We start from the raw sequence: 20,045 nt of genomic DNA, 5'->3' as shown, positions 1-20,045 counted from the left end.
ATGTCGTACATTCAACAAGAATATGTGTATTGTTATCTAATTTACATGCTAAAGAAGAAAATTTGAGTGCAATTAACAAATAAGCAAGTGTAATTAAATATTTCTCAAAACAAAAATCCTACCTAATCCTAGTTTGGCAATCTAAGAGAGGAATGAAAAGAAGAGAAACCTTGAGTTAGAGAAAAATTAGAGGTCCTGGATTTTAATCTCTTATCTCCTCCCACTTCTAAAATCACGGCTCTGTTGAAATAATTTAAAGAACAAGTTTAAGGAAAGAAAAAAGTAATAGGGTTGTTAATATATGCCCTTTTACTCATTTATCCTCAAATAATTGATTAAAAATTTAAAATAGCATCCTTCCCCGTAAAATAGGATATATTAATTTATACAAATGTTATTATTAAAAAAAAAAATACCATTCCTCGCAGTCATTATCCCCGTCACCCATCCCATGGGCGCCCACAGGGCAACCTCATTTATTACTATTACTAAGTGATGCTATTGCCAGCTGCCATTACTACTACACTTGCTAATGACACTAGTAGTGATACTATAATTATATTACTACCGCTGATGCTACTATTACAATTACAATTCCTAGTCCAATAATGTCCATCTATTTACTAATATCATTACTACTATACTATTAATGGTAATCCTACTACGACTACAAAAGTCTAGCCTGACATGACATGGAAAAGACTAAATGAAAAGATAGAACCAACATCTTATATACACTATCAATATAATAAAATTATACACAAAACTAATTAAAAACAATTACAGATAACTAATTAATATTAGATGCCTCTTATTAGATGCCTTCACGGTACCTTTTTTTAAGTATATATGGTAGGTATTCGCATCCATTTTGCTTTATGATTTGTGACTAATTTTGTTTGAATTGGATTGATCCTCTTGTTGGGAGAAGCTCTCCCAACATTTTCTTTTCCATTCTTATGGATTTCGAACCCTAAATCTCATGGTTATAAGATACAAGTCCCTTCCCTTGCTACTAAAGGTGGCATTGAGCCGGGGGACCAGCCCCGTTGTTAAATAACTCCCCTCGTCTCCAGTCCCATCTCCCACTCCGACCCCGCTCCCGTTTCTCTCGCGGGAAATAAATCAACTTATCATATTTAACAATCTACTCATCCTGTTTTATGTTTATTATATATACACAATTTGTTATCCTCTGCAGAGGGAGAAATCAACCTACCCTATTTTACATATATTTGAGAGGCAAATATCGAGATTGTATTTTAAATGACTGCACAAGATGGGACAATTTGATCAATATGCCTCTCACACGCAAGGGCGGAGCCAGAAAAAAATCTTAGTGGGGGCAAAACTAACACTAAAATTTTTATCCACTCTTTTTCTAATTTTTAAGCAAAAAAAAAAATAAATTCACCAACAAGTGCAAATGATATGTATATTACATGAAAAACATAAAAAGATAAACTCAAAATTATTAGTGGAATAATAATTTTATTTCAAAAACAATCTAAACTATTTACAATTGTTCACGACGAGTTTTCATATTTTGATAACGGTTTACAACTTTCTCATTTTCAACTTCCCCAAGTAACTTCTTTTATTGTCATTTTTTGCACTTTCGTTATCCTTGGCTTCTTCTTTATTAGATGACTCTTTTTCCATTGATTTCCTCTTGAAATATCTCTCCATAGCTAAAGAAATTAAAATCAATATATAAGATACTAATCCAATTAAAATATTAAATGTACAATAAAATCTATCCAAGAACTATTTTACAAGTTAAAGTTATTTATTAAATGACTTATTTATTCATTACTATATCAAATCATTAATCACAACATATGAACCTAATCAAGTTAATTAGACAAAAGGATCCATACAAGAATAATTTAAAAGTTAAAATATATGTCAAATGGCCCTCTATTCATCATTACGTTAACTCCATATAAGAAACTAATCAAGGAAAATAAAAAATAAATTATAAATCCATAAAATCACCATTTCACAAGTTAAAATATTTATCAAATAACCCATTTATTAGTTATTACATTAACTAATCAATTTTCAAATTTCTCTAAAACAGTAATAGTCTCATGCTCTAGAAATATATTTGCAAACAAATTTAAAATAATAATAATAAGAAGTAATTGTTTAGAACCTGATTTTGATGGTCTTCCAAAATTGGTGAAAAGAGTTGCAAATTAGTGGCGGATCCAGGTCCCAGAAGATCAATTGATTCTGATGCAATTTCTAAATCGAACAAAGTGATCAAGAGAAAGAGTAACAAACTTCGGTTGTGGAAGTAAAAGCCACAACCAAAAGTGGCTCTCGTATGTTGGGGAGTGGGGACAACCAAGAGCCAGAGGAGGAAAGGGAAATTAGGAAGTGGGGACAAATGAAATAAATGATTAATGATAATTGGATGAAGTGATAAAAAGAAAGAGTAGTTAGTTGGGTGTGGAAGAAGAGGAGCCGTGGGTTGTGAAGTGAAATGGAGGACCACAGGAGTAAAGGGAACTTGGAGAGTGGGGACCAAAAGTAATAACTGATATAATTGGTACTTGGCCCTGTTGAGGGAAAATGGGGACTAGAGGAGGAAAGTGAATGATATAAATTTTGTGACCTATTCTTTCACAATTTTTCTAAAAAAATTTTGGAGGTACCTTTAAAATTATGTCAAAATTATAGAAGTATTATAAGAATTTAAGGGGCCCCGCTTTAAATCCGCCCCTGCTCACACGGGATAATCTGTGTGTATATATATGTATTATATATACATCTATAAATTTATATATATATATATATTTTATATGCTGGGATGAAGCAAGTGTATGTTACCCCGACCCGCTCCATTTCTATAAGCTCGGGCACCCGCCCCTGTTGCCACCCTTTGACGCTGCACTGGCACCCATTGCCTTTCCCAGTCAAGGTGTGAGGTGTGAAAGTCCAATGGGTAACTGTGATAATTCAAAGCAATTAAGTCTAAACTTTCTTTTCTCTTCTTCATTTCTTTCGATCCGAACTAGCTTCGCTAGTAGAAAAAGAAACAAACACGGTAACAAATCCTTTTTCGTTGTCCTTAAAATTCGGTTATCGGTTTCAGACAAAAGTCCCTAACAAACGAACAAATCTATCCCTATTTCTATTCATAGATTTAGATTTCCCGTTTCCTCGTACACACTCACTCACCAACTGTGTCTTGTGTGTGAGAGAGAATTATGGCATCAGCGATGAAGATTGTTTTTGGGCTCCTCACATTTGTCACTGCCGGAATGATTATCGGTATCCAATCCTAATACATTTCTTCCAGAGATAATTCGTTTTTCTCTTTTTTTTTTGTTCATGCTTTACCTATATATATTTGTGAATTTAAATTATATAAAAGAGAAAGAAAGATGCATTGGAATAAGAGTTCTATTAAGCATCTTGATCTAATTGGCATAGGCATTGTTGAAATGGGGATTCTACATTTGAATGCTGGCAATGTTATGGGAATTGTTGAGATTCAGATTTGATCTAGAGATACTAATTTTTGAAATGGAGATTACAGGAGCAGATGTGAAAATGGGATTTTTGTTCTCTATCTAATTCTGTTAGTTTACAATCAAGGACAGGAATGACTGAAAATTTTACCATAACGGAGTTGTTACACTGAAACATTATAGAAGGGACTTTTCTTTTTTTAATAGTTAGAAGTACAAATGGAGCCTGACATTGGAATGTTAGATGAAAAACAAGAAATAAGAACTGGTGGCCTTTTATTTTGCAGATTCCTCTAAACTATCTGGACAATTCTTTAGGAGTTGTGGAATGAAATTTTTGACTGGATCATTAGTTAGAAATACAGGTAAATTTACACTTGTGAACCGTGTGATGATCTTAAAGATTCCAAATTTTTTTACTGTTTAATAGGAGTGATATGCTTTTGGTATGCAATTTTGGATGTGAACTAACATAAACATAATCCCAGAAAAATTGGAAAATGTGTTGAATTTATATGTATTGAGTACCCCATGTTTAATCACTTGCCCAATATTTTAGAGATTTCTTCCCAATTTGATCATTGGGATATGGACTATATATCAGCCTACTTTGAAATGATCAATTTGTTGAGCTTTTGGGTTGGATGGAAATCTTGTGAAGTTGTTAATTGTATATCAACATTCTTTAAAATGATAAAAATGATGACCTTTTGGATAGGACATAAGTCTGAACTAAGCCAGTTGTGAGGTTGATGACTTGGCAATTTATTATTATTATTATTATTTTGGTGTTTACTTATTGTGCTTATATGTAGATTTCAATAAGAGATTAGAAAATGTACATGGTTGTTTTGTAAGGATTGGTTTTTTTTTTGGTAATGTTTTGCTAAGGTGTAATAATGATGTTCAATAATTAATTGTGCAGGTGCGCTATTACAGTTGTCATTTATTCGAAAGTTGGAAGATTCATATGGTACATTTTTTGATGCTCTTTCAAGCATTTTAATATCAAGGCATTCTTTTGAATTGGTTTGTTTACAGCATGATTTTATATCTTGACCTATTGTTAACTGCCTCATCACATATTTCTTTTCTAACTTCGTTGTCTTAATTTTATCATCTTTTTTGGCAAAACTATGAGAATTATACATTTACTGCTAAATGGTGTGAAAACGTAGGTTCCTTCTGGTGGTTTGTTCATCTATTGTTCTTTGCAAATGGTCCTTTTGCTTCAAAGATTTTCACACGTACTCTTAACTTTTCTGCTTACCCCAAATAGAAGTGATGAGATGAAATAGTTAACAAGCTACCATCCAAATTAAGACATGGATTTTGAGATGCAGCATACTTGTCACTTTAACTATGACATCAGTTGACTGATTTCTGAAAGAAAAGGCAAAGGTGAATAAACCAAATCTTTAGCTTCAAGTACGAATATCTGCTAGATCTAAGTCATTGTTTCAGGAAAGTCCGTATACTTGATGTGACTAACATGTGTGAGAACCACTCGTTCTGTTCTATTTTTTCTGATTCAAGTGTCTAATACTCATCGAATGTTATTGTTGTGTGGTCTTATTTTACATTCATATAGTTTAACGGCTGATAAAAATCATTTATTTATTTTTATTTAGAAATGGTTTCCTTCTGAATCCTCTTCAGTTTCTATACAAATATTGAACCTCGCAACTATAACTCCTAGAAAAGCCTGTCACTCTGTGTGGTGGCTATGCTTGACTGCATAAGTCTTGAAGCTAAAATTCACTTAAACCACCTAGATGGCTACTTTAATTAACAACCACTTTGCCAAGTGTAAGAACTGATATTCAAAGCATTGGATAATCTTTTATTGGAATTTGGTGATGTTAGCAACTTTTTAGAGACTGATATTTGTCAGCAAAGTCACATCCTTAAAGTTCATAATAACTGCTAGTCAAAACATAACATGAATTCAGTAACGGTTCTATTTCAACTTCCCCAAAGCTATTTGAAAAGGTTAGGCTTGGTATTTGTGTTGTAAAATAGTAAATTGTGTATGTAAGAGCTGACCAGTGCTTCTAGAGAATATATGCAACAATGCAATGCTCAGATTCCTTAGGATAATGCTTCTATTCTGCGTGTGGATTAAACTAAGGTAGTAACATCTATCAACCTTGATTTGTAATTAATGTGCATTCAATGGTATTATGCTTTTCTTCATAGGTTCTGAATCCTCCTTTAGAAGAACACTTGGAGGTCGGAACAGCGGCAGTGGTCAACTGGGAAGAGGTTCATACTTTTTTTTCCAATAAAGTCTGAAAATGGTATTTTATGTTGTTATGCACAGCAACCCATAGAACTCTCCAAATAGCACATGATATGATATGTTTTTCTTGCTTATTTCATTGAGTAAGTATGAAATTGTACAAGTTCGCAGTTTGCTTAAGCATGTTTATACTCAACCCCCAGCTCCCCAAGAAGAAAATGAAACCATAACAATCTCAACCATCAATATGGTTAATGCAGTAATTCTGCGATCCATATGGAACCATTAATGACAGAGCTTAACATGCATAAACTTGCTGCTACACAACATCCATATGACAGGAGACAAGTGTCTCATTATGCTTGCGCTGTCCTTTGACAAACGATGAGCAAAAGGATTTCACCTTTGCTCTTGAAGAAATCTCAATTATCAATATGGTTAATGCAGTAATTCTGCAATCCATATGGAACCGTTAATGACAGAGCTTAAGATGCATAAACTTACTGCTACACAACATCCATATGACAGGAGATAAGTGTCTCATTATGTTTGTGTTGTCCTGTGACAAACTATGAGCAAAAGGATTTCACCTTTGCTCTTGAAGAAGTTGGATATAAGCCAGTGCACGTGATTACCTGTTCTTTCATCTTTTAATTTTGTTATTTCCTGCTTTGATGAAAAAGTGCTCTTTTTTTCCCTCCCCCCCCTCCCAATTTCAGGTTATTCTCATTGGGCTTATGACAAAGAAGCTGTAACTTTACGTATTGGATATGTATGCTTCAATCTTTTCTTGGATATGCTTAACCGAATTTTGGTCTCTGCCCCTGTACTGCATGCATGTTAATTTGAAATTTGATTACCACAAAATTGCAGATCTTACAAGCAAGAGCTTGAAATTTGAAATAGTTAAAATAAAACTAAAATATAGGTTTGAGGTTTTTGTCTGATGTTATATGTTATGCATCCTCGGAAGTTTAAATTCATGATAATATGTGGCACATTTATGAAAAAAATCCTATATTTCCATATGCACTTTGCACTTTTTTGATACTTGTTTATGGAACTTTAGTTTACACGCATTGGGTAGGGCTTTGTATGTGGAACCTATTACCCACCATTTTTTAAAAGTATTTTCACCTTTTTCTTGCTCATGTGAGTCAAATTTCTTAGATTTGATTTACCAAATTTCTTGAATGAGAATTTATGATGAATATGACACCATTTCATTCTAGGCAGAGGGAAAAAATTGTACTTTAAGCAAGTTGAAGGTGGAAATTTGGTAATTTTACAGTTGGGTCTAAAGTTTTGTACTTTCTTTCTCTTCTAATTTACTGAGAAATGGATCCACTAAGGGCTCATGGAGTATGAAGGAGAGGTTTTTCATTGACATTTTAGTATCTTTGCTGGACTCTGGATAGAGAAACTTGGCTGGCATATTGTGGATGAATACTTAGCAGTTCCTCTTTCATTTTGCTTCTAAAACTTCCATTGTGTGGAAATATACCTTTGCTAGATTGGGGAGACACTAATCACTTGTGGTTAAGGTGAAGATATATTATACATGTTCTTTCCCCATCTGGTTGAGTGAATGATACCCTCCTTGATGATGCTTAGTAGTTGTCTAGCTTTCAAGGCAGAGATAAGGCATGGTTTTCCAAGATTTCATCTTGCAAGAAGTTTAAAGAGTAACATTATTTTGTTGAGCCCTCTACAGAGACTTTCAGTCTATGTTGGGCTGGAAGATTTCTTAAAAGTGGGTGTTTTTGGTTGCACTTTCTGCCAGAGGGTCTTTGCATTCTTCCAGTGCATGCTTTACAATGGGAACACGTCGGTCGGGTGAATTCTCATTTGGGAGTGTATTGGAAAAGAAGTTGCAGATATCGTTTCAAATTGCTGTTGTAGATTCTAGTGACAAATTTATTCTATATTTGTCATACTTAATTTGCAAAGAATATAGGTTCTTGACAAGGCCACTTAAGCAACATCAGTTACTTCTTTACTTGCTCTTTCAAACAGATGAGTGAAGTCAGATTTCAATTTTCTACTAATTGAATTTTCTAAACCTCAGTCAAGGCTGCTAAACAAGCATATAAAGCCTGCCTCACTTCACCATTGCCTTATCTATCCACCATTTCTAAAGATTGAAAATAAATCATCTCACACTTGAAGTGATGGCAGACGCAGATGGTCACTGCAGACAGACTGAGGAAAAAAAAAATCATTCTCCTCATTCAGCTTTCTGGGTTTTGGATATAATTATGTTTCATGTGGATCCTTGGTTTTTGGATGACTTTGTGTATTGTCTCTTGTTAGATCCATTTTTAGGAGTGGGATTTGGACAGTCCTGTGTTTATGTTGACTTCATTTTCACCTACAATACTTCAAACGGAGTTGCACTTGTTGAGTGCATTCTCAAGATTGAGAAGACCTATAAAGATGCAAGAACCCCTCTGCCAGAATCTGCCACCAGAAACACCCCAAGTTCAAATGTTTTATTTATATATCACAAAATTAGAAATATCTTGTAGAGTTTTTGATGATCTTTGAGGCAGTAGACATAGCTTGTGCACGAGCAGAAAGCTCTTTCACATAGGTTGTTGATCTTTGTTTTGCAAACCTTTCAGTTGCACAAAACTTGTGTACCATCTGGAATGTCCAGTTTATGAGCTAAATGTTGGTAATTATGGTATACTGGAATTTCTATTTGTAATCTTGACCTGAGGATTTTCTGGGGCTTGTGGTCTAATGATTTCTGGTGAACTTTAAACTTAAGCAAAGGCATTTGAAGAGTAAAATGATTTATTTAGAGGTATCATTTAAGGTTTTCATATCATCTCTCCTTCTTATGGAAAGCAAGGGAAGCCTAACACCTTAAAACCTTAAATGCTAAGTTTTACGTGCTGTGCAACATACTTGCTTTTCTGAAATAAGCTGTTCCAAGATTGCCTAATAAGAAATTTAAGTCTCTTTTTTCATTGATGTAGGTCAAACCTGAAATAGTTAGCTGGTCACCACGAATCATATTGCTTCACAGCTTCTTAAGTCCAGAGGTAATGTGACTTAGTGTTAATTTTATTTTCTTTTATCTTGACTCTAAATTGCCATCCTATTGCTCTCTATGTCATTTCTTACTAGAGATTATGACTCTTGAAACTTACATGCAAGTAACATGTGACAGAAACATATAAAGACCATTTAAAATGAAACTAATTTGGAAAAATGAATAAAAGATGGCATAAGGTCGTTTCTCACCATAAACATGGTTATCACTTTTTCTCATTCTTTGTGGTTTATCTGCATTTTTACATTAGTGCAAAGGTATTTGGCATGTGCTGAATACAAAACCGCTACTTGTTTGCACTTGCATAGTGATGGAAGGACGTAACTGCTGTCCTTAATCTGTGCTTTTGAGCTTTCCAATGACATCAGTCATGAAATAGGAATAGTGTTATGCCTTTGAAATGCCTGCAAGAATTGTCTCATCAATAAGAACTTAGGCATTGTCATTGATTGGTGTGAGCTGCAAACCTGATATGTCAGTAAGCGTTTTAATTTTTTTGAAAGATCTTCAACATTTGAGTCTTATGCATAGACAGATCGATGTTATGATAGATGATGCTCCTTTTGTATATTTTGGCTTTTGATGTTTGATCTATTTGCCTGAGTTTTTTGCATTCTTTTCCGTTCAATCAAGTCTTTAGAATTTTTAAAGAATCTACGCGGGAAGAATGATTTCTTGCTCCTGTACAGGAATGTGATTATCTTAGGGCTATTGCACTACCTCGTCTTCAGATTTCTACTGTTGTTGATGCAAAAACGGGAAAGGTTTGTAGGATATGCATCTCCTATGCTGTTGTAGTGCTTTACAATAATTTCTTTCTTCATTAACTTAATGTTGAAATTTTGGTTAAATTTTTGGCTGTTCATTTGAGAGCTCTAATCTAGTCTCATAGGCTTCTCGTTAAAGCCGCTAGGTTGATGTCATCGATCTTGCACTTGCTATTTAGCTTTCTGCCATAAGCAGTATTATGGCAATCTGATATCTTTATGAGTTAGAATTGTTGGCTTCCCCATTTCTCTAGGTCTACTACACTTAAAAAAGAATTTGCTGCTTAAGGAGTCATTTGCCTTCAGAACAACTAATTTTTGTGCTAAAGTTTGTACTACCTTTTTTTTTGGCAAATAATGCTATACGTGTACCTAACACGAATGTCTGCCAGTGCAATTATATACTACTAGATACTAGCAAATTGGTTATAAGTGATAGTATTAATACATTCTGTATTTTATCTTTTGTATAAATGAACAAAATACCAGATTTCATGTCTCATGATTTTTTGGCAATGAGCAGAACTTTGATTCAGTGCAAAAGTCATCTGATAGCTACCAAGGCATTTAGTCTCTGACATCATTAGTTCTCTCTGTGAAGTCGCATATTTCCTCACAATTTTTTGTTTTCCATTTTTTCTTCTTGCCTTTATTCTTCATGGGGTCCTTTCAAGCAATATTCTCCTTTCTGATTTTCTTCCTTTCATCGGCAACAACCTATTGTGGCCAAGGATGTGGAGTTTTCATTGTTGATGTTGCATTTGCTTCTATTTTTTGGCTGCATAGAAAGTATGTTATGACCAGAATTTGAAGTAGTTCAGTTACGCAATGTTCCTGTCTAGTCTTGGAATGTTGAATGGCTTCAAATTAAACACCGTAAGTGTCAAATTATAAACTATCCACAGCCTAGGTTAAGGAGTCCTCTTGGACAGAAATCAAAGCCTGAGAACTATGGCAGTCTATATCTCAAGCATAGTCCCACTTTTTCTTTTTTCATAATTATGGAGATGGAGAACATTATGCTTATGAAGTTTGAAAGAAGGAATAAAAGACAATGATATTGCCAGGGCAAGTTATAGCTTCTCAATATTACTTAAAACAAATTTCATGCCAGAGAAAAGGAAGAACGCCATAATATAGACTTTTTTATTGTTTAGAAAAGGAAGCTTCCTTGTGACTAGAAGAGATTAAGATCACAGGAATGCAGGCTGCAGCACCAGTGGAGAGAAGGCAATGTATGTGCAGATCATCTAGCCAAGCTTAGCCTGAAATTGAGGCGAGGAGAGGAACAGCACCATGATAGGCCGACAGACTCAATTAGGAGTTTATTAGCTTTTGACATGATTGGTACTACGACGCCAAGATTAGTTCAGATGTAACTGGTTTCCACCCTCCCAAGTACCCAAAAAGAAGAGATTCAAATATATTTATCAAGAATTGGGAAATTCCAATAGCTTCTAACTCACTAAAGGAGACTGAAGAAGATTTATCAAGAATTGAGGGTTTTCAAGTTCTTATGTCTTCAAAATTGAAGCAAGTCAAAGTGATTGCTTTCTCATGATGCCTGTGGTAGTCTTTATTTTAGTCAAAGTGAGTGTTTTCAGGTTCTTATGTCTTCAAAATTGGAGCAAGTCAAAGTGATTGCTTTCTCATGATGCCTGTGGTAGTCTTTATTTTAGCCACCTAATAACAGTAGCATTTTGTTTTGGGCTTGCTTAATAGAAAAGAAGGAAAAAAGTAAAAGAATTACAATCATGTTAAAGTAAGCTGTAGGGTTTTCTTCCGTAAAAGTTTTCGTTAACTAGGCATGGTTTTCTAAATAAAGCTTTTTTAGTACTTGGACTTTACTTGGATGTGGACCGGTTTTCCAGTTTTTCCACTTCTGGATGGGAAATATCTGACTTCATGGGCACTGATGCAGTGAAGTTTTCAAAGTGAATGTGCTGCTGCCAGCACTTGAATCAGTTGAAAAGTATAAGGTTCGAATGCTCCATCATAATGGAGACTGCTAATAGAAAGGGTATCTCATTTGGTTTTATATGTTTATGTGTGAGAATTGGAGTTTTATTCAGTCAAATGAGGAAAGGAATCTTGGAAGTGTAAGAGGGGTATTCTATTAATTGCATAAGTTATTACAGTTTTAGTAAGTCTCTCTCTCTTTCTCTCTCTCTCTCTCTCTCTCTCTTTTGGTGATGCATATTAGATGCTGTGCTATAACAGGTTTGGTAAGTTATAATATTCTAGCTGACAGGCCCCCCAACAACAGACAAATGGAGTTTCCCTTAGCAACCTCCATTGAGGGCTCTTGGTTTAGGGAAGCTTTAGATATCTCAAAGGAATTCCTGCACAATTCAAATGTTCATAGTTCTCTCTGCTGTTTTGTCTTCAAATGAGTTGGTGTTAGCAATTGATTCAAGCTAAAGAATTTCCTTTGCATATCTGATGCAGCAAATATGTGTGAATCCATAATTGTATGCAATACTAGTGTTTTCTGGTTTTACACACACACACACACACAAATATACAAATACATATGTACAAATGTATCCATATAAGAGGAAGTATTTTTTTGTGGTTTTAGAAGTTACTGAGCACTATCTGTTTTGTTAGAGTGACTTCTGAATCTTTTAGTTTGTCATACTGCATTTTTTCTACAGGGGATCAAGAGTAATGTGAGGACTAGCTCTGGTATGTTTCTGAGCCATGAAGAAAGAAGTTTTCCCATGATACAGGTTTGAATATTTGAAAGTCATTACAAATCTGTCTTGAATCGTTGAACCTACTTTTGTAAGACTAATCACTCAAATATATATAACTTGGTTACACTTGGGGCTTTTATGATTTATGTGTATCTTCATTGATAGCCTTCCAGCTGGTAAAGACTTAAAGTGCACCGTACTTCTTAATGTAGGAGCCACTTATTGCTTTAAGCAATCCATTGTCTTTTTATTTGTGTGTAGAGAATATAATGCTTCTGATATGATAGTTACAATAACAGTAAGATATACCTTAGTGTCTCAAGTTTACCTTAGAACTGGAAAATCGATGCTTGGTAAAGACATGAATTAGAAATACATAGATATATAAGGTGTTTGATACAAGAAACTCTGGATTAGGTTTCTGGTTAATCATTCCAAGGTTTTCTTTTTGCAGTGTGTTTGAATTATTAGGTCTGAAAGCAAATTAAAGGTTCTGATTTTATTTTTTAGATATGTCAGAGAACACAAAAGTACATATGACCAACAAAGATGAGGTTGTATTGTTAGTGTCTCTAGACAAGTGAATGTTTTGTAATATTAGTCATTGTAGAACAGAAACTTGATCATTCTTCCCCCTTTTCCAATCAGGCCATTGAAAAGCGCATATCTGTTTATTCACAAGTGCCAGTAGAGAATGGGGAGCTCATTCAAGTATTAAGGTGGGTACTTTGCTTTTGGCTTGTTTAATATTAGATCGAAGTAAGACACTGATGTTTCCACATCGAGTCTAACATTTGCAGCAGCACAGGTATGAAAAGAATCAATTCTACAAACCGCATCATGACTACTTCTCTGACACTGTAAGCATTCAAACTGCTCTATTTACTGCTTTTATAATTTTGTTGCATCTATTCCAACTAGATGAGGTCAGCCTTTTTCATTGTTTCGTACTAAGAATGTAGTCATCTTGCTGCAGTTTAATCTGAAGCGTGGTGGTCAGCGAGTAGCAACAATGCTTATGTATTTAAGTGACAATGTTGAGGGGGGAGAAACATACTTTCCTATGGTAGCAATTTTCTTCTCTATGATTATGCCTGCTGTAAACTTGAACTTTTGAATTTTTTTGGGTATTTGACACCAAAAATTTTTGCAACAACTACTTAGAGTAGATTTTATATTAGCATCTAACTCTTCCTATGACCTTATGGATTTGATATACGATGAACACATTTGCTCTTGTTCAGCATGATTTTTTTTTACTGTCCATATGCTTTATTATCTTATTCCATCTGGACAAGGCAAATTTATCAATCTGTTTTGTGAAATGCATGATAAATCAGCATTTTATTTTACAAAATCAGCTTTGTTGTTGGAACCGCTAGAAGTCTGCTTTTTATTTAATAAAATAGAATCAGCTTTTCTTGTTGGAACTGCAAGAAAAAGAAAGATCCATTGTCCATCACTGGTTTAATGGTGAAACTGAAACTTGTGTTGTCATTTCCTTCCAAAAAAAAAAAAACTTGTGTTGTCATGTCATCATTGAACAATGTTTAGGAAAAAAATTCCTGAAAATTTCCTTATTGTCTCCTCAATTGTCTTTTTTAATGTTTCACATGAAGGATGGCCTGTAGAAATTATGCTAATGCATCCCATTGTCTTATTTTCATATATTTTAAATATGGTTTTTCATTGTTTAGATAAGATGTCAAGAATCCAGGATTATTTATGGCAATAAGTATGGGATTAGAATTCTTGAAATTAAAGATAGAAAAATTAAAGAAACAGTGTTGTTTGGATTGCAGTTCTCTTTTAAAATTTTTTATGTTTATCATGAGCATATTTTCCAACCACCTTTTTACCTCACATGCATCAAATTGCTACAGTGCATTTTTCTACAAAATTTCTCTATTTAGGTTGTACTGTTGCCCTTGAAGAGCAAACATATGCATACTTGAATATGTGATGTTCATGAATTTTTTTTTTTTATTTTGCTGTATGTTTTGCTAACCCTATACCTCTACCATGTATATGCTCTTGTTTAAATTGATTCTGGACATTTGTTGTTTTGTAGGCACCTTGAATATGTACATTCCTTTACCTTAACCAATATAAAAATGAAATAATAATTTTTTTTAGTTTATCCTTAACCAAATATAAAAATGAAATAATAATTTTTTTTTTAGTTTATCGCTTTACCTAAAAGCTTAGGTGACATTGGAGGAGATAATAGTCAATTAGACATGAATTCTGCAATGACTAGGCAAAAAAAAAAAAATTTTAAAAATTAAAAAAGCTTCTGCAATTACGAGCTTTTTGACTGCTCTATGACTTCTTTCCAGCACTTATGATTGTTATCTGAGAACTTTTGACGGGTCATCTATATGCCACATATCCACTCTTATCCATCCGTCAATTAGCCTGTTTTCTTCAAGTTTCAACTACATTACTTATTTTGGGTGTAATTTTTGTTGATATCAGGCTGGTACAGGGGAATGTAGCTGCGGTGGGAAAATGGTTAAAGGCTTGTGCATAAAACCTGCTAAAGGAGACGCTGTACTTTTCTGGAGCATGGTTTGTTTTCTACCAATCGTTAATCATTATTCCCTCTGTAAAGACTGGCTTTATATATGAAATGACTAATAGACTGCCAAAAAGTAATAATTTGCTCCTTGAAGTAGCTCTCTGGTAGGGGCAGGATGTCCTGCTTTGGTTTGAGTCTCACGTTTAAGTTTTTTCTCAGTATAGTTGCTTCTTGGATAAGAGAATTAGCTAGAAGTAGTTTGAGTGGAAAGAACCGAATCTGTCATTTGGTGGGTGCATGTATTTGAGGGCCTCAGCAGTTTGGGGGCCTCATTAGGCATTGAATTTTAAGTTCTGGGAATTAAGAACTATACAAATTTTCCGATCAATGACCAGAAAGAAGCTTCAGCAGCATTAGGTGCTTTGCGAGACCTTCATAATAGGAAAATTGAGCTCAGCAATTTAAGCTCTATGACATTTGGGATCATTTTCCTGTATGTCTTAGGGATCTGGGTTTTTGATCCGGACCAGTTTTTTTTTTTAGTTAAATCAACAGAATCTTTGCAGCACTCTGTAGCATTCATTGTGTCATCATGTGTCAGAAATTAATTCTGCCCTTTTAAAGAAACAATACTCTTTAGATGAACTAGAGATAGCATGATGAGTTCTTGTGGCTTTCATCAATTTCTCTTTTTGGTTCTTGTAGGGGCTTGATGGAGAATCAGACCCCAATAGCATACATGGAGGATGTGAAGTATTGGGAGGAGAGAAATGGTCAGCTACAAAATGGATGCGAGAAAAAGTTGCAAACTGATACATTTATGCTAGTAGTAATACACCTGCTGTACTTTAACTTGTTCGCGAGTTTATAGGTACTAAGATGATTCAATATATAGCATAAAAATGAGTTTAGCTTCAAGTGCAGGTTTAGCAGTGGAGATTTTTGTATTCAGGTATTCCATCAAATGGCAACTGATCTTATAGGAAAAACCTCACTGTAAAGTTCTTTATTCATTCAATGAATACAAGTCTGATGATATCCAGTCATCTTTCAATCAGGATTTTAGTGGTACAAAATGCTAATCAAAGGTACTGATATCAAGAGTAGTGTTAGCATCACAGATGCCTGCAAGTTTCATGCTTAACAGTCTTGCAAATGCTGTGCTTCCCTGTTAGTTTTTCCCTTGTTTTATGCTTTGCTTTTCTTGATTTATTTTCCCCAATTGTATCAATTGCCAAACAAGACAGGTGAAAACTGAAAAGCAGGCTACTGATCATCAAAAATCTCAACTCACCAAGACATAAATCTCCAAAATTTAGCCATTCTGTTTCTAGCATTCATGAAGCATGAACTGCTGACACCATACACAACCGAATAATCAGATATACCTAATCATCCCAATAGCCTTCCTTTAATTTCTCTCTAAACATGGTCACATCTTTCAGAGGCTTTTGTGAACAGGCCATAAATGAAGCAATCGCAGGCAAAAGAAGTAAATAAATAAATGGACCTTCGCCAGTTCTCCTGCTTTCGGAGTGTTTTTCAAAAATTAATTTTTTAAATACAATAAAAATTTTTAAAATGTACTCTACAAGTAATCTAAAAATTAGTTTAATTTTTTTTTTAATTTTAAAAAATATCTCAAAATATATTCTAAAAACTCTTCTACTTTTAAATATCCTAAAATATTTTCTAAAAATATTCCAAAATATACTCTAAAAACTCTGCTACAGCAAAGTTTTTTAAAAATATTCCCAAAAACAACTAATCCAAACGAAATTTCGGGCTCATTTGGAGAAAAGAAAATTTATGTGTGCAACATGGAGATCACAACCCTATGTTCACCAAATGAGCTCTCAATTTTTTTTTTTTAACAAGAAATATAGGGTTGAAATAAGTAGCATCTAATATCTAATGGCTAATCATAGCCTTAACATTCAAAGCACGGAAATATGAGACCCATTTCATGGAAGACGCCAGCCAGCCAGAAGTGTCTCGTCCTTCGCTGCGGCTGGTGCTGTGCGAGCTCATAATCCTCCTGGCCCAACCGCGACGTATAGCAGACCCAGCTAAAACAGCGCCAGAGCCACAGGCGACACCTATGAGATAATTCACAGTAAACATCGCCAATTGCTTGTAGGGATGCATCGATCGGCCTTACGAGAGAGACCACAGAGATCTAATGCGAATAGAATCCAAGGGAACTCCGTGGAGAGAGGATGAAGTAGCAAAAAATCTTCCGTCTGGGAATTAGGGCTCCCTCCAACCCACTGACCCGAATGAGCTCTCAATTGAATGTTAGTATCGGGAACTCCTATTATGCCCTTATATTTTTTGTATTATTTATTTTTGTTACAGTTGCAGTTTTGGAATTAAATCGCGTAATTGTGTTTTAGAAATTTGTAAATTTCGATGGTTTTTTCTTTGGGGTTAAAATAAATTTTTGATGGTTACTTTGATGAAAAACTCATTTTCTAAATTAGTAGAATTAGCTATAGAGAAAAATTTTGCCAGATTAAGAATTGAAGTTTAGAATTTTTTTTATTATTCTAAGGTGATTATATTGTTTGGGAACTAGTTTTCAAACCGTCACTCTCAAAATTTCAATCGACCATTATGTTTATATTGTACCAAGAATTCCATGCCTTGGGTCTATAACATTTTACTATAATTTCAGGGAAATGTTGCTTGCACTCCTATTTTTGTTAATTACACTTCCACTATCATTTCAATCGTATAGTTTTCATTTATTAAACTATATGATGGAACAAATGATGGGATTGCAAATAACAAAAAATGGAGCGCAAATAACATTTCCTAATTTTAACCTCTTTCATGACCTCTACCTTTCAACAGTAAATAATAAACACACACACAGAATCTAAGGCAATTCCACAGGTTTACCCAAAAGGCAATTGCTGACTTCTGGATAAATCCTGAGGACCTTAAATCCTACACACACATACTTATACCACCGATGTGGGAACAAGCTTATGGGGAGAAAGGGAAGTGGGGAGGCTTAAGAGCCTTGAAGAAGAACTAACCACATACCAATAACACCTCTCTGGTCTTGCTTGTCTTTCATGACCTCTACCCTATAAGGCAAAAGATTGTACTAGCATTCATAAATTGCTGCAAGAAATTCCATGCCTTGGACCTCAACTTCAATTCCAGAGACTTAAGTCTTCAACTTTCCTTTATCACATATATTTTCTACTTTCTACCCCACAAGACAAAAATTCTATTCTCTATATGTTTGGTTTTTTCCTCTCATGCAACTCCTCCGAGATGCAGCTGCTTTTAAGACATTTCTGGCATGATATATCTAAACAAACTTGACAGCCATTAATATCTTGATACACAGCAGAAGGGGCCACCTAATAAGAGCAAAATTGCCCCCACGGGTTGATCCAGTGGTAGTAGCGGTCCCTTGGAATACAAAGGTCTTGAGATCGAACCTGTTCGGTTAAATACCTTGTGACTTGTCCAGAAAAACTGTACTTGGAGCCGCAGCGTTCCCTCTAGTTTAATGTGTCGGCTAGGGTTCAAAGGACTCCGGTTGGAACATATTCTGGGTTACAAAAAATAATAATAATAATAATAATAAGAGCAAAATTGTCAAGATAAACTCATAACATCTATTAATGTACTATTACCAAAAAGATTAGGTCATAGGTGGTCCTGGATTTGGCTCCAATTTTCCTTTTTGGTTTCTTCTGTTTCTTCCTTTTTATAATTTTTTAAAATGCAATCTTTTTTACTAATATATTGTTGTCAATTAATAGGAATTAACCTCGAATACCACAACAAGGTAAGCAGTGTTACTTTTTGTCCTTGACTGTTTCTGCAACAGAAACTTTAGACAACTTTTAATTTGTTTTTTCCTACACACATGATTACGAAAATCGTTATTAGACTAAACCAAATACACACATGTTTTTTCATGGATTTAGGGTTAATATTGTGCACTTTATGACTTTCATTGTGTAGCAGTGGCATGAAAGAAGTGGAATAAATTATAATGAAATTTAAGTGGCTTGCTCTTTCCAATTAAGTTAGTTGAAAGGTTCTTCGTGAGATCTTCTTCCCTTGAACCATTGTAATTCGCTGAGACTAATAGAGTAACAGTTGCATCTCAATTTTTTTCTAGGTCCCTTCTTTTCTTCTTCCTCTTTACTTTTGATGAGATTGATTTTACTTGCTGCAAATGAAACGGCAATTAAAAACGTTTTGTCCTTCCTGATTGTTCTCCATCTGCATCTTTCTAACATCTTTTCTTTGCCTTTCATTGGATAAGCTCACTAAATAAGCCATAAACATTATCTTTTCAATATCTGGAGCAATATTCCTTGGTGGTATCAGGTTCTCCAGTTTTCCATGACTGCAGGTCACTCTTTCATTAATGCACGTATTGATGGCTATCGTGTTTGTGGAGATCATTGTACATACCTGTTTTGCAGAAACTTCATTTTCCCACCTGAATGCTTCCTATTATGTGCACAACTCCTAGACGTTGAGGATGGACAGATACACTGACCCTTTCTTGCTAATATGCTGCTGACTCTTCACTCCTCCTTAGGCAGAAGAATTCTCTTCGCGCAAGCAGAAGCTTGCTAGCCAAGGTCCTGCAATGATAGAAGCTCGTCACAGTTCTCAGATAAGTGTGATATATAACCTGGAGGAATAAGTAGACTACACACCAATGCTGTTCTCTTACTGTTAGATCTTGTGATTAGTTTATTCAATACCTCTTTTGAAGTTCAGTCTTGTCTTTGATAGCAACAAATTAACTTCTCAAGGCGTTCCAGGATTCAGAAGATGTATAGTTTCTATGCTCTTCTAGGATAATGGGCTTGGAAAATGCATTCTGCGGTTAATATCATTGACAAGAACATTTTAGTGAATTCATGTTCTCAAAGCACATGCACCTTCTTCCTTTTCTAAATTTTAATCATGGAAGTAGGAAAATATGCTATGATCTGATTTTATCAGGTTAATAATGGCATCTCAAGTTGTTCACGTAAAAGGGCTTTCTAAAATTCTCCAGCATGAGAACATTTTAGATGCACTTGTGGGCTAATAACGAAGTTGTTTGCAGCCCTAAAATTGGAGCTGTACTTAGTTTTCCAGAGAGGAGGATATTCCTCCGAATTGGTGGAAAGTAATGAAATTTTAGTCGAGTTCGCCAATGATGCCATCAAAATCGATGCTGCTAAATTTTTGCCGCAGTTTGCAAGTATAGAGAGCAGAGGTAGTAGAAAGTAGTAGAGAGG

The 20,045-nt window shown here is 34.7% G+C and overlaps 1 protein-coding gene and 1 long non-coding RNA gene across 3 annotated transcripts; both read left to right on the top strand.

Moving 5' to 3' along the window:
• The first annotated feature begins 2,961 nt into the window (after positions 1 to 2,961).
• LOC113764566 (prolyl 4-hydroxylase 1) lies at positions 2,962 to 15,829 on the top strand. Of its 2 annotated transcripts, XM_027308498.1 has the most exons (13): positions 2,962 to 3,282; positions 3,770 to 3,847; positions 4,408 to 4,455; positions 5,682 to 5,747; positions 6,444 to 6,496; positions 8,709 to 8,774; positions 9,475 to 9,549; positions 12,210 to 12,284; positions 12,900 to 12,970; positions 13,060 to 13,111; positions 13,228 to 13,317; positions 14,730 to 14,822; positions 15,478 to 15,829. In XM_027308498.1, the coding sequence occupies exons 1-13, from the start codon at positions 3,219 to 3,221 to the stop codon at positions 15,583 to 15,585; spliced, it is 939 nt and encodes a 312-aa protein (XP_027164299.1). In that variant the 5' UTR covers positions 2,962 to 3,218; the 3' UTR covers positions 15,586 to 15,829. The 2 variants fall into 2 exon arrangements, with proteins under 2 accessions (XP_027164299.1, XP_027164300.1); XM_027308499.1 differs by lacking the exon at positions 3,770 to 3,847.
• Positions 15,830 to 16,593: 764 nt separating this feature from the next.
• Positions 16,594 to 19,680, top strand: LOC113764503. The gene is made up of 2 exons (XR_003467629.1): positions 16,594 to 17,069; positions 19,233 to 19,680. It is a non-coding gene; the product is annotated as an uncharacterized LOC113764503 (long non-coding RNA).
• Positions 19,681 to 20,045: the final 365 nt, after the last annotated feature.

Source organism: Coffea eugenioides, chromosome 3 (genome assembly GCF_003713205.1).
Source record: "Coffea eugenioides isolate CCC68of chromosome 3, Ceug_1.0, whole genome shotgun sequence".
NCBI classification, from domain to species: Eukaryota; Viridiplantae; Streptophyta; class Magnoliopsida; order Gentianales; family Rubiaceae; genus Coffea; species Coffea eugenioides.
Note: the sequence above shows the minus strand (reverse complement) of the source record. Positions and strands in the feature narration are given on the sequence as shown.